This window comes from Symphodus melops (genome assembly GCF_947650265.1).
Source record: "Symphodus melops genome assembly, chromosome: 17".
Lineage (NCBI taxonomy): Eukaryota > Metazoa > Chordata > Actinopteri > Labriformes > Labridae > Symphodus > Symphodus melops.
This window is the reverse complement of record NC_136707.1, coordinates 17,661,287-17,680,655: the sequence shown is the minus strand read 5'-3', so window position 1 is coordinate 17,680,655 and position 19,369 is coordinate 17,661,287. Positions and strand designations below refer to the sequence as shown.

General features: G+C 42.2%; 2 protein-coding genes across 5 annotated transcripts; one reads left to right on the top strand and one right to left on the bottom strand.

Moving 5' to 3' along the window:
- Positions 1-396: 396 nt before the first annotated feature.
- Positions 397-12,333, bottom strand: epn3a (epsin 3a). 4 transcript variants are annotated; one of them, XM_079366240.1, is made up of 11 exons: positions 12,012-12,333; positions 8,978-9,726; positions 6,896-7,014; positions 6,144-6,221; positions 5,599-5,691; positions 3,914-3,997; positions 3,622-3,751; positions 3,250-3,417; positions 3,038-3,133; positions 1,698-1,934; positions 397-1,448 (listed from the first exon to the last, which is right to left on the bottom strand). In XM_079366240.1, the coding sequence occupies exons 2-11, from the start codon at positions 9,573-9,575 to the stop codon at positions 1,156-1,158; spliced, it is 1,896 nt and encodes a 631-aa protein (XP_079222366.1). In that variant the 5' UTR covers positions 9,576-9,726; positions 12,012-12,333; the 3' UTR covers positions 397-1,155. The 4 variants fall into 4 exon arrangements, with proteins under 4 accessions (XP_079222366.1, XP_079222367.1, XP_079222368.1 ...); XM_079366241.1 differs by having other exon boundaries at positions 8,978-9,723; XM_079366242.1 differs by lacking the exon at positions 6,144-6,221.
- Positions 12,334-17,236: 4,903 nt separating this feature from the next.
- On the top strand, positions 17,237-18,795 carry rasd2a (RASD family member 2a). Its single transcript, XM_079366682.1, has 2 exons — positions 17,237-18,004; positions 18,145-18,795. Exons 1-2 carry the CDS (start codon positions 17,476-17,478, stop codon positions 18,660-18,662), a joined length of 1,047 nt encoding a protein of 348 aa, XP_079222808.1. The 5' UTR covers positions 17,237-17,475; the 3' UTR covers positions 18,663-18,795.
- Positions 18,796-19,369: the final 574 nt, after the last annotated feature.

Here is a 19,369-nt window from a genome sequence, read left to right as displayed (position 1 = left end):
CTGTTAGAACTCCAGACAAACCAGTAAACTGAATGACTAAATGCAATGTAGTCATAGCATGAATGTGTATCTCTTCCTAGAATTGGATGAACACTGTATGCTACTTTGAATAAGGACTATATGTTTCTGAAATAAAATAAGCTCTCTCACCTTAGTTTATATCACTAATGATAGTGAGAAACATGTTAGCAGAGCACGTCTTTTCTGATTGACTTCTGTGAGAGTTTTGTAACATTGTAGTACTGCTTCATTACCATGAGGGGGCATAAAGTACACAACAAACATAACTGTTTCTGGGTGTGTGCAAAAGTTATGACTTCATATAAATGGTATTGATATCACAGAAAATGAGAAAACACAAAACAGTAAAAGCAACGGAATAATGAAGCAATACTCCGATGATACTCTTATATTTGATGAGAGTCAGTGGTTCACAAGCAATGAATTGAACTCATGATTCATACATTTTCTAATACCTTGATTATGGTAAATTCAGAAGCACATTCATCCCAAACTATATCTTAATTCAGTTAACCCCAGATTTTCAGTTCATTTTGGTAAAATTGTGTGCACACAGATGTTCTTCTTTAGATCGGGGTCCAACAGAAGATTCACAAAGTTGACTTGACGATGCAGCAACATTTCAAGAACTGAACATGTATCCTGTTCTCGTGTCTGATCAGAAGTTCCTCTTTTAGTGTTTCCAGAGTATATGACAGCAGCAGTGGCCAGCGAGGCCAATCACAACACCAGCAGTGTGAGCAGAAGACTTAGAGTGACTAGTTAAAATACTGTAACATTTTCCAGGCGATGAAGGTGAAAAACAACAAACTGTGCTTTTGTGTGAGTTTCTAGCTGTAGTCAATTCACAATGTGCTATGTCCCTAAAGAGTGTTTTGACACTAGTGATATAAATACTTTCTGTTAAAAAAGCGTCATCCCTTTCCTATCATATTACTGCATTCATGACATAAGGAGCGGGACAAGTAAAGCGGATAACCAGCTTGCATCATTCTAAGGGTTACTGTTTCAACAAAAATCAGGCTTTCATAAAGGTCCTTCAGTCTGTAGTTCGACCTTCAGTTTGTTATATTTCAATAGCATAGACTGAAGGCATTCACTTCTATCTAATGTATTTCCCAGTTTGGTTGGTCCTCATAAGAAAGGGTTCTGGCTGTTCTGTGCAGCCAGTGATCCCTCAGCGCTGGCAGAAGAGAAGGGCAACAAAGGCTCAGGGAGGTTCCCCGGCAGCTCCAAACCAGGCTGGGTGGGGTGAGTGAGTGACGAAGGGAGAGTGGCAGGCTGATGGCTCATAGGCAGGGGCAAGGAGGCACTGTATGGAAGAGACGTGTTGGGAGCTGCAGAAGAGGAGCCTGCACCCAGTTGATTTAGACTAAGTTTTGGCTGCTCAGTTTGGAATGGATTGGTGGGTGAGGGAGCACTCAGGCCTAGACAGAAAGAAAAAAAAGCTTTTAGGATTGCTTTAACAAGTGATTTACAATTTAAAATGTCCATTCCTGAGATTGGACATAAGCTGTCGGATATTTTTAACAATGACTTAAAAACTCTTACGCTCAGATCAGAGAATAGCTGACACTAATCTAAAGATAATCTGCAATCAATTAGCTACAAATGCAAAAGTCTTTGCTCCTAAGCCAAACACAAATGTCATCAACAACCAGTTTTACAACAAATACCTGAAAGAAAGGGGTTCTTGGTCTTGGCTGGAGGATTTGCTGGGATCAAGCTGTCAAGGTTCACCAAAGAAGCTCCTGTGGGGCCCAGGAAGGCCTCGGGTGTCCTGCAGGTTCGAGGGCTGGGGGCAGCCAGGCTTTCTCCAAGACGTGACAGGTCAAACAGCTCAGGGCTGCCCTCCCTTCGCCCATTCACATTTACCTGACCTCCATCCATGGCTTCATCAAACAAATCCCCATCTGAAAAGCAGAAAAAAAGTCAATTGTAATCTTATGGGATACAAAACCACAAAATGAGAGCAATCTATAATTACTGCATAACAGCTACATGTTCAACCTGTGGTGTTTCAGTTTACAAGCATTTGTGTGTTTTCCATAGAATGACAGTGCACCCACACCTACACAGGCTATGGTCCTTGAACTCCGACCCTAAGCACTTTACTGCACGTCATTCCCCTCTGCACTTTACTGCACATCATTCCCCTCTGCACTTTACTGCACATCATTCCCCTTGCATTTAATTCTCTCATTCTCTCGTCCCATGTTCCTACTCTATCCACTGTTCTGTCCTCTGAAAAAAAGAGGCAAAGCCCCCCAAAAATGTTCTATATAATAAGAATAGAATAACTGGGACATGGATGGGAGATGCATTTGTATTTTAAAACTTTTTTGGAAGAATATATTACCTGTGACAAACGACTGAGCATGAGTTAGCCCACATTATAATGAAGAGGTTGCACAACATCATTACAGGAGGGAAACATTTTTCACATATTCTCTATATATTAATTCCCATTAGACTGTTCCTGTTACAGCAGAGAAATATAAGCAAATGAACCACATGTAACACAATTCCCTTAATGCTGAACTGTATCAGAATGGGATGGATGTGAGGCAAAAGGGACCTTGACTTTTGTAAAACAAATCTTAACAGTTTGACCTTGAGTCAAAATGTGTGTCTGCAAAGCTAAAGATATTTGCTCCTGAGTTATCACATTCCAAGGTGATATGATAGACATTTTGATGTCACATTGAACTTGACCTTTGACATTTTGGGTCTCATGGATTTTTGCTATCATGTACTGATGTTTTTAACAATATGTTAAAATACAGCTATGGCCCTTTTGAGAGATCACAGTGACTTTGACCATCGACTGCTTAACTCTGCATTTTATCCTCGAGAGCAATGGATGTAATGGCAGACTTGGAAGACAATCCCTTCAGCTGCTCCTGATATATAGTAATCACATGAATGGGGTCGGCAGACTGGCCCACAAATGAAAAACATAATGCCCCGGGTCACTGATGTCGGTGGCACAGATGCAAAGAAATGTATTGTTTACCTGTGGGGCTTCCCATTCTGGGAGAAGGTACTCTGGCAGCTCCTCTAAGCGCTGATCCGTCTGATGAAGCTACAAACGGATCAACTCCTGAGGCGCCTGCAAACACAAAAATGCAATATAATTAAATGAAAGACTTTGTTTTTAAGTATAGGGTTGGGTTTTACTAATTGTCTTTTGCTGAATTTGGACTGTATGTGAACCCAAAGACTGACCTGTGTTGGCAGGGAAAGCCCACACTTGGCCTGCAGCATGTGGCATGGATACATTGCTCTGCGGATCATCCCAGTGGCCTGCTGGGGGCTCCCATGGTGGAGGGGGGCTGTTGGATGTTGGAGGTGCCATCCAGGGAGGATCCACTCTCGAGGTTTTGGTGCTTCCTTCTTAAGTAGTATAGATTTGAGGAAAAGAGCGGGTGGCCTTTATTCTACAGCTGAGCATTAACTCTAGCATGTTAGTGAAACATATTTAAACACTGTAAATCTATTTTGAAAAAAAGGATGCTTGAATTAAATTAAGCTATGAATTTTTCTTTGTTCTGAGACCAAACATCCGGCTTTGGTAAATGTAGCAGACTGAAAGCTCACCCAGGGAGTCCCAGGGGTCTGTTCCCCCTAGACGTGCAGCTGCCTGGTGTTGGTTGTTATTCCACTGATGGTCAACAGGAGGCGGATCGGATGGCACTGCAAAAACATCTACTAGGTCCATGAAGGCAGTCTGACCAAAGAAACAAGGAAAAGTGTGAGTCAGGTCAAGATATTGCTTGTATTAAATGGTTGGATAGATCTCAAAGCACAATATACCTAACGTTCAGGTCAATGTACTGTTGTTATATGTCATCACACCCATTGAGTTATTCCATACCTCAATATTTCATACCTTGCCTTTAGACTCCATCTCACGTTTGCTCTCCTCAAGAGCTTTTTGAAGCATCGACTCATCTCCTTGGCGACTTATTTGCTCCTGTTAACACATACAGACACATGGACTCCTTTAGGCAAGACGGCCTCTGGCAAAAATCACATATTGTCAGCGTCATATTATATTCATTACTCAGCAACTACACACAAACACAAACGCCAGCTGGTCATTTTCCCCAGCAACACATGACCCTGAGACAGACGAGTGCTATGTGCACGAACCAGAAAGTTGCTTGGTGGAGGAAGGAAGAAAGCAGAGCAGTTCTATTGGGCAATACATTAGCATACAGTAGGAAAATAAAAAGAGACTGTAAGAGAGGGAGAGAGATGGAGTTAAACAGTTGCCAGATTTACCCCTATAAAGCAAGAGAACAACTTTAAAAGTGGTGCAGGAAGCAGGAAGTGTTAATAGAGGTTGTGTCCATGATTATCATCAAAAGGAAAGAGTTAAAGACACAAATTCCCTACAATAAAACAGGAATTACACATTAAAGTAGGAACACGATACATAATTAATATTTTAGCTTTGAGCTATAACCCTCATGAAGCCTTGTTGTCTTTTTCTACATATTTTAAGATCACTGACTGATTTAAACAAATCACACAATTGGAGTATTTTGAGTTGAAATTTTGCAAAATAGAGCAAATTAACATGGACCACTGCCACTGTAAACCGTAGCTTCTACCTTTAATCTGCAGCATTTCTTCAGTCATACACTGCTTGGATAAATACAGCAAAATAGCTGAGTCAGCCAAAACCCTGTAAAATGTGCCCTAGTCCAAGCATCCTCTGCAGTGCGCTTATATTTTTATACTCTTTTTTGTGTTGTAGCTTCTGTGCTAGTTTGCACTTCAAGCAAAGATGGAGACTGCAAATTATTGATGTGCGACTTAGGAATTGGAAGCTTTGGGACTATTTCGAGTTGTGCCAAAAAGATTCAAAGCCCCAGTTCTTCAAAGAAGGCAAAACTCGGAGTCATCTATGGACTTGAAAAACCTCCATTGGCCCTTCATGTCTGTCTGAACCATCACCACACCTCACTTAAAGTAATAGCTTTGGTCTTATTTGTGAACAATAAAAATCCAAGTAGCCACATACCATAAAATGATCTGTATACTTTTTAACGTTATCTTCTAGAATGGATTAAGGGAAAAGCTGTATAGATAATGGATGGATGGGCATAAGCTGATTCGTTTTATTTTTACTTGGTATCAGATGGAAGTGTTTCAGAATCTAAAAATACTTTATTAATCCCAAGGGGGAAATTCAGTTTCTATAGTTATGTCTTTATTGTGTTGCTTCAATCTTGCTGTTGTTGTTGTTATCAATCATTTTTCATTTTACTAAAGCTCTTTGAGCAGCCACACTAAAGAAAGTACCCTCTGACAGCACCAACAATCTTGATAGTTGCCTGAAAAACAGATTAAGTAGCTGTGCAGACAGCATTTGCAACCACTGCAGTCATTTCTTCCAATACTTTCAATAAACAGTTGAACACTGACCAATTGTAGGTCTATAATGCCAAGTCTTCCACTATTGATCACAATCACAATTTTAAAACTTTTGCTCCCATTAGCGCTTGGCAGCTTCTCAATAAGCAAAGCATATCCCTGCCCTCAACCCCCAGACCCAAAGACGCCTACCTGCTGGTGCTCCTCCTTGCTCAGACTCAGGGCTAACTGCAGCTGGGTTTCCTCATCCATATCCACTGTTGGAGGTACGACACGTGGGACTGGCTGTGAAGGTGTTAACCAAGGAGGGAAGTGCAATCAGTATTTGGTCAACAATTATGGACAGAAAAAAAAAATGCCGCGCATCCTCGCTGTACAATGCATGCAATTCTACATATGTGCAAAGTTAGAGTAAAGGAGATCAACTCTTTGGTGTTCCCTGACACCACACCAGATGAGGTCAGTGTTTGATGTAGGTGTCTCAGACTAGAGGAGGAGAGATTACATTGTTAGTGGAAAGAAAAAAGGAAGCCACGTTTGTTTAGTCTTCGGAGAAAGTTACATGTCCTTTGGCTGTTCCGGGTTGAGGGAGGAGAGTGATTAGTACATGCAGCTGTTTCTCAGGAGGGCCCAGACTTGGTAGTGAGGCTTGGTTTCAGTGTATAGAGCAACAGGAGATGTGCTTGAGGGCAAAAGATGCAGATGAAGTGTGGTCCCTAGTCCCAGCATACTTGTACCTTCTGGGCCTCCTCCTTGCTGAGAGTCATAGCGATCTGGAGCTGGGTCTGTTCATCCATGTCCACTGTGGGAGGCGGCTAGGGTCAAGCAGGAAGGATTATGGGTAAGACTGATCAAAAGTACCTTTAAACCAGGCTGGATTTAAGTGCAGAGATTGTAAAATATTTTGAGGGTTAATGTGATTCTGAGGAGAGGGGTGTCACAGAAATCAGATGTATGGATTTCAGTCTGTTCAATAAAATCCAAGCTGCTTGGATTGATTGCAGACGCTGCTGTGCATTACAATATATCCCCACAATAGCTGAGCAGAAGTCACAGAGGGCAATGGCTGCCCTTGCTTTGGAGACGAAATCGTGCTGTGGATGCTTAGGAGAGGATCAATGCACACATCCTGTCTGGCTGCTCACTCTTTCACTCACGGCCTCCTCACTCTTCAGTGAGAAAGCTCTTCTCTGACACTGATCGGTCAAAGTGCCATTAATGACCACATCGCAGACAGGGATGATGATATCACTTTTGGTTAAAGGTTCTGGGAAATGCGGGCCGAGAAGAGTCAGGCCAAAGGATTTTTTTTGTCCGCATTGACAGACAAGTGATCAAGCTTGGAAGTGGGAGCCATTAAATGTTTTATAACAGTATAAAAACAAACATGTCAGCAGCAGAGCAGCTGAGAGGCCTCTTTCTGTCAGGCGCATGTGCTCTGAGGATAAGAGGTTTGTGTGTTTGTGCATGTTATCTTAGTTAGAGGTACCTTTTCACTTTCTTCTCGGCTCATAGCCAAGGCCAGCTGCAGCTGCAGCTCTTCTTCTCCGCTGGTCGTGGGCCGAGCTTGCTCCAGGTCTGGGGCACATCGAGGTGAGGAAGATGAGGCTACAAAGACAGAGAAGGATCAGAGGGGTTGGTGTTTTAAGCAGGAGACACTTAGAGTGGGGCTGTCAAGGTGTAAAGGTGGGAAAATGTACAACAAAGAAATAAAACACTTAAAGCTAATTGTTTTTTCAGGTCAAAATAGAGCTGGTCATGTTTTGCATGTTAAGTTTTTCCATGGCACGTTGTTTAGGGCCTTTGCTGGCATTGCTCGCCACAGTCTGCCTGCACAGCGAACAATGGGGCGCCTGTGTGGAGAATTAGGCTGGTGGAAAGGGGAGAGGAATGGACGGGTTGGAGTGGGGCCAATCTTATTACCCTGAATCGTCTTGGTGGGTTCCAGCATGAAGTGGGGGTGACTGGGGTGCCAGGATGTGGGTCATGGGGTTAAGAGCAGGCTGCATGTCACATGTTGGCAAAGTCAGATCACAGAACTCAGTCATTTTGTCTGTGCTAGCCCCACATATCTCCCTGCCAGGCTCCTGACCCGTACCCATATCATCCATCAGTATTTTGTTAAACATGCCAAGCATGTGCCAAGACCGTGGAGACCACCTTTATGTTTTTTAAAAATGAACCTGGACAGAATATCCAACTCCTGCATTGTGCACAAAAAAACAACAACTTACACCAGTAGGCACACATGAGTCTGTTTTGCTCCCACTTTCACACAAAAATGCAAATATAATATTATGGACGCATTCCTGTCTGCATAAAAACCAAGTGTTTCTAATTTCTCTCCATGACTGACAGTGTGAAACAGATGGTCATCCACCATGAAAGCAGCCTCTGTCTGAGGCTTTTCACTTAGCTTAGCGTTTTTTGATGATATCATGATAAAAAAAAAAAAAAAGTGTGTTTCTTTTCATTTAGCGCGCCACGCTCCTTTTGTAAAATAGCTGAACCACACAACTGAGGGCGGAGACTGTTTCGGCCACATGTTTCCGCTGGCACACATTCAGCCCCTGAAGAAAAGTGTGTGGGGATTTTTTTTTTCCAAGCGTAAAAGCTATTGAAGATAAAGTATTTGATAGTGTTAACGAAACAGTCGGATGTCGGTCTTTCTGCCATACAACCAGCCTCAGACATCAAAGTAGCTAAGAAGCTTGTGCACAAACCGCAAAAGCATGTAAATCATAAGGTACACACCAGTAAAACCACATTTACAGATGCCACTGTACATAAAGCTACTTGATTCTTTACACAATATCACCAAAGTTTGAAAGTGTTTAAGGTAATAGTTAAGTCAAAGACAAACGATGTCCTAACCTGGCTAAGTAAGGGCTCTGCTATTGCGTATCAGATTATATTAGCTCAAGTCAACATGGCATCCAGTTGTGCTTTCACATAAGAGACAAGCACAAACACACACACACACACACACACACAAACACGCACACGCACACACAAACACACACACACACACACACACACACACACACACACACACACACACACACACACAGGGCCTCCTCTCTTTTGTAAATCCAGTTTAGCTGACGTGACTTTAAACAGGCGAATGACAGGAATGCAGATGCCAGAGCAAAACTGATTCACCACAATACAAAAGACTATATTTCATAAACTATACTTATTAGGGTCTAAATGCTGACATATCTTGGTTAGAAATGACAAACTTATTCATTCAAACTCAAAGGACATTCAATTCTAAAATGGTAGCATCTCCATGAATCCCTGTCTGTCACAAAATGGAATATTTCAGGTGAAGTAAGAAGTGCAGGAATGCTGTTATTCAATTACCGTACATTCACCCCCAAGTGTAGATCTGAATTGATCTGACAAACCTGTGGCCTGTCACGTGCGCATTCCTGACAGTTGACTGATCACATGCCAAAGAAAAATGCAGGTAAAGTTCAGATACACTTTTTCTTTTAGGAACTGAATTCAAGATGAGTGCCAGTGGATCACAGTGGATTTGTAAACATCAGATATTCCTGCTACTCACAGTGAAAGCTGGATGGCGAGTCTCTGCACCTGCCAAACTCATCCCCATATCCCCCAGAAGAGCTGGGCTGACTGGTGCGGCGCCCCGGGTAAGGAGGAGGCAGGGATCCGGAGCCTAAACCACTGGTGACGCCTGTCATACGTGTCTTGGTCTTGAGTGCCTGACTCCTCTCCTTCTTCAGCTTTTCCTCATCTTTCAGCAGAGCGACCAGCTGCTTGGCCTTCTCCCGGACATTGATGCCCTGGTCTCGGCCATCTCGATCGATGTACTGGAAGTCTCTGAGTGTCTGGATGGTGTAAATGTTCTCCCGGCACTCTTTGGCCACACGCTCAGAGCCTGTTTTGATCAGGTAATCCAGCAGGGTCATCGCCTTGTAAACGTGCCTCCAGTTTTTACCATGGTCATTTAGCCGCTTCCAGATCATTCCCATAACCTCTGTGAAGGCCACCACATTGAAGGTCAGGTCTGCAATCTCAGACATGAGCGAGCTGGGAGGACCCCAGGGATCGTTTGAGGTGGCCTCTCGGACTTTGATCTCGGCCTCCGTGAAGTTGTTGACCATGTTTTTCATCTGGCGGCGGAGTGACGAGGTCTGCATGATGGCAGTAGTTTTTTCACGAGCAGCAAAAAGACAGTCAAACAGCAGGCCAGCCTACTGTGTTGCCCCAAGCGAGCTGAATTCAGTGGAAAAATGCAATAAAGTCGTCCTCCTGTTGGAAACTTCAGTCACGTCCACAGGTTCGCTCCTGCTGAAAAGAAACCCAAAAGAGAATCATTTCAGACTGGAACAGACTGTATTATTATCATCATGATGGCAAATTTAAATGGAGAGATCCAAACCTGTAGTATTGGTGCTCCTGTTTTGTCCTTAATTAAAGGCGACTACAGCTCACCATTGTGTTTAAAAGGAGAAACTCAGCGATGTGAAATACAATGCCTGGGATGAGTTTTCCTTGATCCAAATTAAGAGATCTGGTTAAGTGGTTAGTTTGGGTTTCCATTCCCTGAATTTCACCCATAATTTCTTCTTTCTCATAATGAAATTATTAGTTTCAGGCCTGGGGACTGTGTCTTTTTAGCTGGGAGTGTTATCAGAAACTCTGGGAGGGGAGGAGGCTCCACCTCTTCTGTTTTTCTGACCTGATTACATCACCACAGCCAAGACTCCAAAAAGGGTTTGGACAAATTCCACATATTCAGTCTGTCAGAATCACCTATAAATCCTTTACTCACTTTTATAATCAAGATGGGTCATCTTAACTCTACGGTACAGTCAGTGCAGTGTTACTTCCCCCTGGACATTAGACCTCTACTCCACAGTCAGACTCACAGTCAGGGCAGTGAGTCAGTCTTAAATCTATACATTCCCAGATCTGTCTCGTATATTCAGAATTGAGATGCGTGATCACAAACAATCAATCTCTTCACTTGAAAGTCAAGTGCTGTGTCATGAGTAAGCACTTTGACTTACAAAATATTAAGCATGAGATGAGAGAGATTTTGTAGTGGTTGGTATCAGCCTCTTCGGTGTAAGGCCACACCAATGAAGGAGTTTTGAGACTGATACTAAAATTAAAGGTGAAAAAACATCACACTTTATCAATATAGTTCTTTATGGTGAGTTTTGGGGCAGGAATGAATGCCAATTTGACTGTACATTGTGCGCTGATATTGCACTGATATGAGAATGCAAATGTAAGACTGCTGCTCCCTGTAAGAGTGTAACGTTATTATTGCATAATTAAACAATTTTAACCACTTCTCGTACAGACCACCATCTGCTGCTGTACATGTGACTGCAGACAAGCTGTTTCGGCACTTTTTAATTCAGGCCATTGTTTAATGCATAAAATGTTACATAAAACAGATATTGGCACTACCCAAAACGGCGTTTTTAGAGTTCTGGAGGCTCATACACTGTCTGCACGTTGGTAAGGGAATCTTTCAATGATGACAAAATCAGTTGGTTAGAGCAAGAAAATCCACATCTTTATTAGCTCTTCTGCAGCCACACTAAAGATGTGAAGCTGAAAGCATTGTGGGGTTTAAAAACCCCTCATCAGGCGCAGGCGATGATACTGTGAATAAAAGGTGACAGCATCAAACCAGACTGCGGTATCTGTCGTACTATGAGTGCTGCAAATAGATTGTTAAGTGGTGATGACAGACGAAATGTTTGTGGCCCAGCTGGCAGCATGCAGGTTAAATCTCAAGTGATAACCAATGCTGGCCCAGTTCACCATCCAATCCCATTAGCTCCTGCTTCCTGGTTGCTGGGGATTATTTGGCTGGTGGGTGATAATAAGATAGTCAGTTTAAAAGTATTCTTCCTGTGATTCTCCTCAAACTAAAGTGAAGAAAAGGTTTTGATATATAGTTACACATCAATGATAGGCGATTACACTGTCCCTCTCAGCAGAGTTCCAATCCAATAATGTTGTGCTCACATTCATTAGGAAATGATATATTTTGGGGCAACACTAATTACAACCACTTACTGTAAGTCAGAGAGATACTCTACAGTAGAGGCAGCATATTCTTTGTCACACATCCTCACTCTGGATTTCATCAGACTAAAACTGTTAGGCTAAGAATTTTGAAATAATTGCATTCTCCACTTATTTGTAAGCCAATTAAATTATTTATGATATCTGGTCAGCTTTCAAGCACATTTTGTTGAGCCCTGTTTCTGAGACAAAGTGTTAACTGCTATCAGATCAGGCCTACTATATAGGCTACAGGCTGAGCCAGGTGTCTGCTTTATGTGTCCTATAATTAAAAAAAGCACAATGAATCGCTGCATGAACGCACAGATCCATGGTCTAACTTCTCTGACATGCTGTCCCGCACTGGGACGGCTGCTCGGGACATGATCTCTCACGTTGCGTCAAATGGGACGATGGTGTAAGGTGAAGTATGGGACCGTGACTCAGCGTTGTTTCGGAGTTTTAAAGTTGAAATCTCGACCAAATAAAGAAGAAGCAAACTGAATTGACATTCGACTACTCACAGCCCTCCATTTCCCCCCTCTTACCTTCATGTCATATAGCGCGTCAGCGGGGTCCAAAGTTGAAGAGGCTTCGGGTGGAAGGAGAAATGCCTCCGCCCCTCGACATATCCCGGAGAGCTTTCGGACAGGGCGAAACGAACAAGAGTCCAAAAAGATTGTTCAATCGGAGAGAAAATCATGCGCGCAGGGCTGCGCGCTCTCAAAATGAATCCAAAAGTAACGCGCGGCGGTGCGGCTCTGTTATCAAACTTAAGTTGTGTGTTCATAACACAAATACGCTGGGCTTGCAGATGGAACAGGCCCCCCGACAAAAACACACACACACACAGTGAAAATGGATGTGGAGGGTGAGAAGAGGAGAGGGAGGGAGGGAGGGAGGCCTGCTCGGTGCATGCAGAGTCAGACTTAACCCTTTCACTGCCGAGTGTTAAAAGCATCTGTAGCCCTTCTCACTGGGGCAGGTGATGAATCACACACATGGATTGTACTGTACAAGCACAAAACATACATCTTTTTGGACAATGTTTAGGGAGGGATATAACACTTGGACTACAGCCTGCATTTGTTCAGCCAAAACTGCTTTTATCACATAGTCTGAAGAACAACAGTTATAGCCTCAGCTGTTGGATTACATCTCAACAGATCAATGAGCCCCCTAAAAAACTATAAGTAATGTAAGTAATACAATATTGAATAATATATAAACAACACATATAGTACATGCATACATATAAAGGGATGTAACACTTTGGAAATGGGAGGTCAAATTAAGGTGGCAATAGTGTGCACCCCAGACCCCATTAATATCCCATAGACATACTGGTAATGCTTCCTCCAGAGAAAGTGAAAGCTGTCCCAGTGGGGATTCATCAAAAAGCCACATTTCCTTTTTAGAAGATCATCATTGCATCCCTGCTCTTTACTTATTTATCAACCCTAATGGGATGTTATCTGAAGTCACGTCCTTATACATTATACAAGACCTAAATCTCTTCTGTGTGTATATTGGCTTCATTTCAATCAGTTTCACAAAGTAATCTTGATGAGAGTACACAGATGGATTATATCGCTGGGTTTAACTGAATAATGATTGCCTCAAGAGTGAGAGAGAAGCAGCAGAACAGAGCATGTGGGCCTAGTGGCTGGTTCACTGAACAGGATATACAGGAAATACCAGCTCCACCTTGAAACAACAAAGGCACAATAGTTGAAGACGATGAAGGTTGAAGTGTGTAGGAATAAGAAGCTTATCAAGAAGCAAAGATAAACCTTGATAGTTCAAGCTGTAGTTCGTATTATGTTTATAGTGTGCTTTCCTCACAGTGGGAGTGTACATTCAGTTGTTGAAGCTGACTCCCATATGACTCCACATTGATCAGGTCAATCCTGCTCAACTTCATACACCTCCTGCGGCCCTCCTCCTCTCTGTCTTGGCATCCCGTGTCTTTATTTCTCCTGAAAACAGATGCCTTAACATTCTTTGTTTCCCAACAAAGGCCTGGTGAGGTCAGTGCAGAGCGGGGGCATGCAGGGAAGGTCCTGGAGCACAGAGGGGGAGGAGAGACAGCTGACAAGTAACACCAGTCTACTACTGCTCAGCAGTGACATCACACAGGACAGGAAATGGGATGTGTGTGTTTGTGAGTTAGTTTGTATTTGTGTTTGTGTGTGTGTGTGTGTGTGTGTGTGTGTGTGTGTGTGTCTGTGTGTGTGTGTGTGTGTGTGTGTGTGTCAGAGAGACAAAGAGAGAGAGAGGGAGGGAGGAGGAGAGAGCTTTGTTTTACATTATACCAGTACATAGGTTAGGGTACAGTACCATTTAATGGTTCTTGCTACACATAACTTTTCACGTTTTCTCTTCTGTCCACTTTAGCAGGTTACTTTGAAAGATTTTGGAGTCGTTGCTGCCCTCTTGTGGACTTTTATTTTCTGGTAAAATTAGCTCATGCCAAGAGGAGCCATGGATATAAAACAAAACAAAGCCTGAAAGAACCACTTGATAGATCCAAACCTGTTGGTCTTACGAAATGTAAGTAATAGGTCCTATAGGTACTTTCATGACAACCAAAACAATTTGAAAGACAAAACATGAAAGAAACTATAGGACCTGTTATTTTTATTTTTTTAATTTCAATTTTTTTTCCAATCATCACATATTTGGAGTAAATAATGTCTGACAATAATGGTAAAGATCTGTAATTATACCACAGAGAATATTGTCATTAATGTATATGTCTGCTTATGTTTCATTAACAGATATATTCAGTTTAATTGCATGGACAATAATGACAATGACTCTTCAGGTTGTGGTTTTTTTTTACAATAAATTGGTGATACTTAGCAAGAGAAGTGTGCTGGATTTTTCTTTTCAAGTTCGGAGTTCATTGATTTAGTTTTTTTTATCAATCAGATAATCATTTTATCAACTTCAAGTGCTGGAAAGTTTCTCTGTACCATCAAAATATAAAACTGACATTATGTCACTAGGGTCAATGGGCACCCATGTAAAGTCTCTGTGCCCTATGAGGCTGAACAGACTGTGTATGTGACATGTGCCGCTCTGCTAAAAGGGTATTTTTAACATCATTATGTGCATCTGGTTTATTTCGTCTTGTATTTTCTTTAATGTGACTAATGTTTTATAATCATGCAGGTGACTATAATTGGTACATTGTGGCTAAAATTATATGTGATCTAAGATGACGTTACAATGAGGGACTATTTGATAGGTTGATGATGTTGTCCAATCATTTCCATAAACAATAACCCAGATGCGTCCCATTAGGAGGGAAATGGTTTCTATTCTTGAGTTACATAACCAGGAAGTGAACAGGTGAATGACAGTGGGTGTCAGTGCGCATGTAATTATCAGCCATTAGTGCATGATGATGCTGTACATACAGAGAGGGCAGTTTGGTCATCATAATATTGATGCACGACACAAAAGCTATATACTAATAGCTCACAATGACTTTACTTCCTCAGACTTTTTTTTTTTGGGGGTGATTGGGTGATTAACTAATTTAAGATGTGGTTTTCTTTCTAAGATTTGTATTTTCTTCTGACCTGTATAAACGTTTGCACATTTGATAAAGGAGGAGGTGAATGTGTTCAGACTGTAAAGCATCTTTCCCAGTTTTTATGTAGATCCTAAAAAGCCCTTAACATATGAAGCAATTGGTTTCAATTAGGCCCCAAAGACAAGTTGTGAATTGTCTGCTGGAAAAGTCCAAATGAGACTATTTGGACATTTTAGGGAGGCAGAGTTATATAAAAGCAACTATCACCACACCTCGTAGACTCAGAGGAGGGTGTGTTCCTTTGTGCTTGCCGTCTTAGACGTCAATGGTAGCTTAGGTTTGTATACAGAAACTGATGAAATGCCCTCCAGGAGGACTCTGCATACCTCGGGATGGTCAAATAGTTGATACATTCCTCTGTGTTTTTATTACAAAAGTTCAGTGGGTTGACTTTCAGTCTGAGATGGAATTTAACACAATTTATTTCTATTTCATTATTTCATTGATAAATATATCAAATTCTGCTCACTCTAATCTGATGCCCCATGGCACAAATCACAAATGTATTGTATGAAACATTGTATTTCGGCATGTTTTACAGCTGTGACCTCTAAGATGGGTTGTTCTCTGTAGCCAAACATGGATCAGTTTGCATCGATAAACTGAGAATCCATCTTACACAAACACCAAACATCATGTCAGATTTTGAAAAGATTTTGCTGCCAGTTTTATAAATATCTTTAGCCTCCTCCTCTGTTGACACTCTGTTCTGTAGTCTTGCACATTAATGTTGTCGGTTTTTATTTATATTGTTATCCTATTCACCTTTTCAATTGTTATTGTATATTTGGATCTGCATTGTTACACGTTACTGAGATGTCTTGAGTGCCATATTGCTCATTTAGCATTGTTTGTATTCAATTTGCAAATTTATATGAACCCTATTTTTTGTATTTAGCATTTATTAAACCAGAATCAGGATCTCTTTCACAAGGGTGACCTGGCCCACAGAGCATCTTTATTTATGATTCGTAATGCTTAACCTCTATACCTTTTGAAATCTGTGCACATTTGCACCTTGCCAATAACATTATTCAGTGTTTTATTTATACAACTTTTTTCATTTGAATCTATACAGATTTGGTCTTTGCTAAAATTTGTGGTGAAACTTCTGCAGAGCAATGTTTCCCTATAATCAAAATACATTTCTGGATCAAAAAAAAGTTCCCCGTTGTCTTCGTTTCTAGATGGTTCCATCAAGGTTTTCTGTACTCATTGAGCTGCACTTGTTGAAATCAGATACCAATCGCCATGACAATCCGCCTTCCCTTTGTGTATGCCAGCATATGCAACCCATTCTATTTATTCTTCCACATGTGGGCTCTTCATTCAGAGTGGCCTTGGTTTTTGTAAAGGACCGGTTTGAAGCAGTACAAAGTCACAATTATTCAATATGTTTTGATTCCTGGACTACATACATTTCAGATGTTCAGTATAAAGGCAGGAAAGTGAAGAATAATGTGTTGTATACCTGGCCCTTGACTCTCCACTCTGCAGTATGTATGCCCTTAAAGGGATGGTCCCAGAGTTTCTTCATACAGGGAATAGAATTAGATTGCTGAAGCTGATTTTGACATATCGAGGCTGAGGACTCATCATCCGACTTCATGATTCCTGCAGCAGAGAGCGATCTGTTTCTCCAGCCTTTCTACAACTCAGCATATCGTGATCACTGCAGAAAACTATGGGGGTAGTGCACAAGTATTGAATAACAAAATCCCAAATGCACTGTTATGTCAGACTCTGCAGGCCCATATTTCCAATAGTCTGCTGGACAAACACTGGTTTCCGTTACTACAAATATAAAAAAAATGAAAATAATTGCCTGCTGAAAACTGGAAATGGCTTGTCAGATTGACAGTGCTTAAGCAGAACTAAATGAACACAACTAATTAGTGTTCACTCTACACCTTCTGTGTCCATGGCTACAGGGATTTAGGCAATTATATGGACACTGATTATGCATCCATTTATCTAGAATAAGGCAGGAAACCCCTGCTAGTGTGGTGCTAGAAATACCCTTCATTTAATTAGGCTCTTGAATCTGATTATTTTAATGAACACAACCTATGTCAGAAGTAAATGCTCAAACGCGTGATATGAGTCACATCATTATAGGAGAAGTTACCAAAACTCATCTCTGTATATTTCCAGACTAATTTAATTTCTTCAAAGGAAAATAACAAGATCCATAAGTGGATAGCTTGTGAGCTTTTTGTCTCTGTCCTGAGGATGCTTTATGCTTCTATAAAAGGAGTGTGTTCTCTGGATGAGATCGTGACGCAGGGACTGCGCTCGGTGTGGGAGTATAAAGGATGATGCCCGGCTCTGTTTCTACGCACACATGGAGCAGCAGCTGGTTCGGTAAGATTCCTCGGTGACTGGAGACGCTTGAAAAGAACAGGGAGATGGACACAACAGAGAAGTTTTACCTTCCCGTTGATGGCATCTTCGAAATGTTCAACTCGCTTCACCTCCAATCAAACATTACGCACACAGTCCTCCAGGGCGCACCCCTTACCACATCAACCCAGCATCCCAAAGTCTCAAACATATCGAAGACAGGCATGGGTATAATCAAAACCGTCAGACGCCACTGGAGGCATCAGGATAACCGAGAAAGTAGGTCCTCCAGTTCTGGCAATCGACAGGTTTCGACTGATCGACTCCCAAAAAGGTCCGTGGATCTGCTGGAGCTGGGTCTGACCAAGCCACGGAACTGTCACAGAATAGTGGTGCTTGGTGCGCCGAAAGTGGGTAAAACCAACATCATTCAGCGGTTCTTGGGAAAAGAATTTGAAGAGGACTATGAGCCCACAATAGAGGACTTTCACAGGAAACTGTTCCACATAAACGGGGAGGCTTACCAAGTGGATCTGCTGGACGCCGCGAATGAGAGGAACTTCCCTGCAAAGAGGAGATTATCCATACTGACAGGTGAGCGCTTTGAATCATTGTTTGTGAATACTATTTTACGTAAATGACTTTGGGATATCATACATAGCCTCACAATAAGATTCAATATCATGCTCAAAATGGAGTTTCAATAACTCAAGTGATGCTCTCTTTCCCTTCAGGTGATACCTTTCTGCTCGTGTTCAATTTGGAGGACAAAGAGTCTTTCAATGAAATATGTGAGCTGCTCAACGAAATCAAAGCTGCGAAAGCAAAGTTGCTGAAGCTGAAACGTCCGGCGAGAGTCCCAGTTGTGATCTGCGGGAACAAATCAGACCTGGAAGCACCGAGGGCCGTCACACGGTCCGATGTGAGCCAAATCCTCGGTGAAGATATCGCTTTCTTTCAGACTTCGGCGAAAGACGGAACTGGACTGGATGCAATGTTCAGAGCCCTCGCCACTCTGGGCGGGCTGCCTTACGAGACAAGTCCCTCGAGGCATCAGATGATACCCCTCCTCACTTATCAGTCCCTGTACCTCGACCAGCGGGGCAGAAGATGGAGCCGCACGCGGGCACTCGGTGCGCCCTGCGCCGCCACAGACCCTTTGGCACGCCGACCGAGCTTCACCAGTGACCTGCGGCTCGTGCTGAATTCCAGCACCAAGCACAACAAACCCGAGAGGTGTCAGATTCAATGAATTGTGAGCCTTCTCTAAAAACCAATTGTAGTAGTATGCTGCAATGTCATTTTATGTAAGGAGTTATACTCTGACGCACCTGGCTGGACCAGGGCATTGATATTTTATTACGTGTATTATTATACTATAATAATAAAACATGTTTTTCTTCATACTAATAAGTGATTTGTCTTCTGTTTTTATCAATCTGCTTATTTCTAACCGTTTAAAAAATGTGCATGCAAGAATACTGGGCCAGATATTTATAGACTGGTAAGGACGTATGAAATCAATAATTCTCCAGCTTTGATGCAAAACATGACCGTAAGAGTGCGGGGGGGTGATGACTCAAACACCGACCTGAAACGTCTCTTAAGACACGACATTGTTCCCACTTTTAATCCTCAAACGACCCTTTATGTGTACACAGCCTGATTAATCAGCGCCACTACTCTACACACTCATGTATCACCATGGCGCTTACAGGAAACAAAGAGTAAGAGCATCGTTTTTTAATGAGGGGGAGGTGAGAGACACTGGACTCCGTGAAATCAGCACCATGGAGAGAGCTCACACTCAGCTCTGACTAAACTGTTCTGCAGCTGAGCACAAGTTCCATTAATATCCTCACGATAGTAAAAGCAATTTTGATGCACATCGTGCCCACTCACTCTTCAGGTTAACCGGAGGAGTGATTCACCCTGAAGGCTTTCCATTCAGAGTGGCCT

Coding starts and splice junctions, on each gene's coding strand:
- rasd2a (XM_079366682.1), top strand. CDS start 17,476: ATGGACACAACAGAGAAGTTTTACCTTCCCGTTGATGGCATCTTCGAA. Junction 18,005..18,144: donor GAGATTATCCATACTGACAG/GTGAGCGCTTTG, acceptor CTTTCCCTTCAG/GTGATACCTTTCTGCTCGTG.
- epn3a (XM_079366240.1), bottom strand. CDS start 9,575: ATGCAGACCTCGTCACTCCGCCGCCAGATGAAAAACATGGTCAACAAC. Junction 1,935..3,037: donor CAGAATGGGAAGCCCCACAG/GTAAACAATACA, acceptor TCTGCTTTTCAG/ATGGGGATTTGTTTGATGAA. Junction 1,449..1,697: donor CAAGAACCCCTTTCTTTCAG/GTATTTGTTGTA, acceptor CTTTCTGTCTAG/GCCTGAGTGCTCCCTCACCC.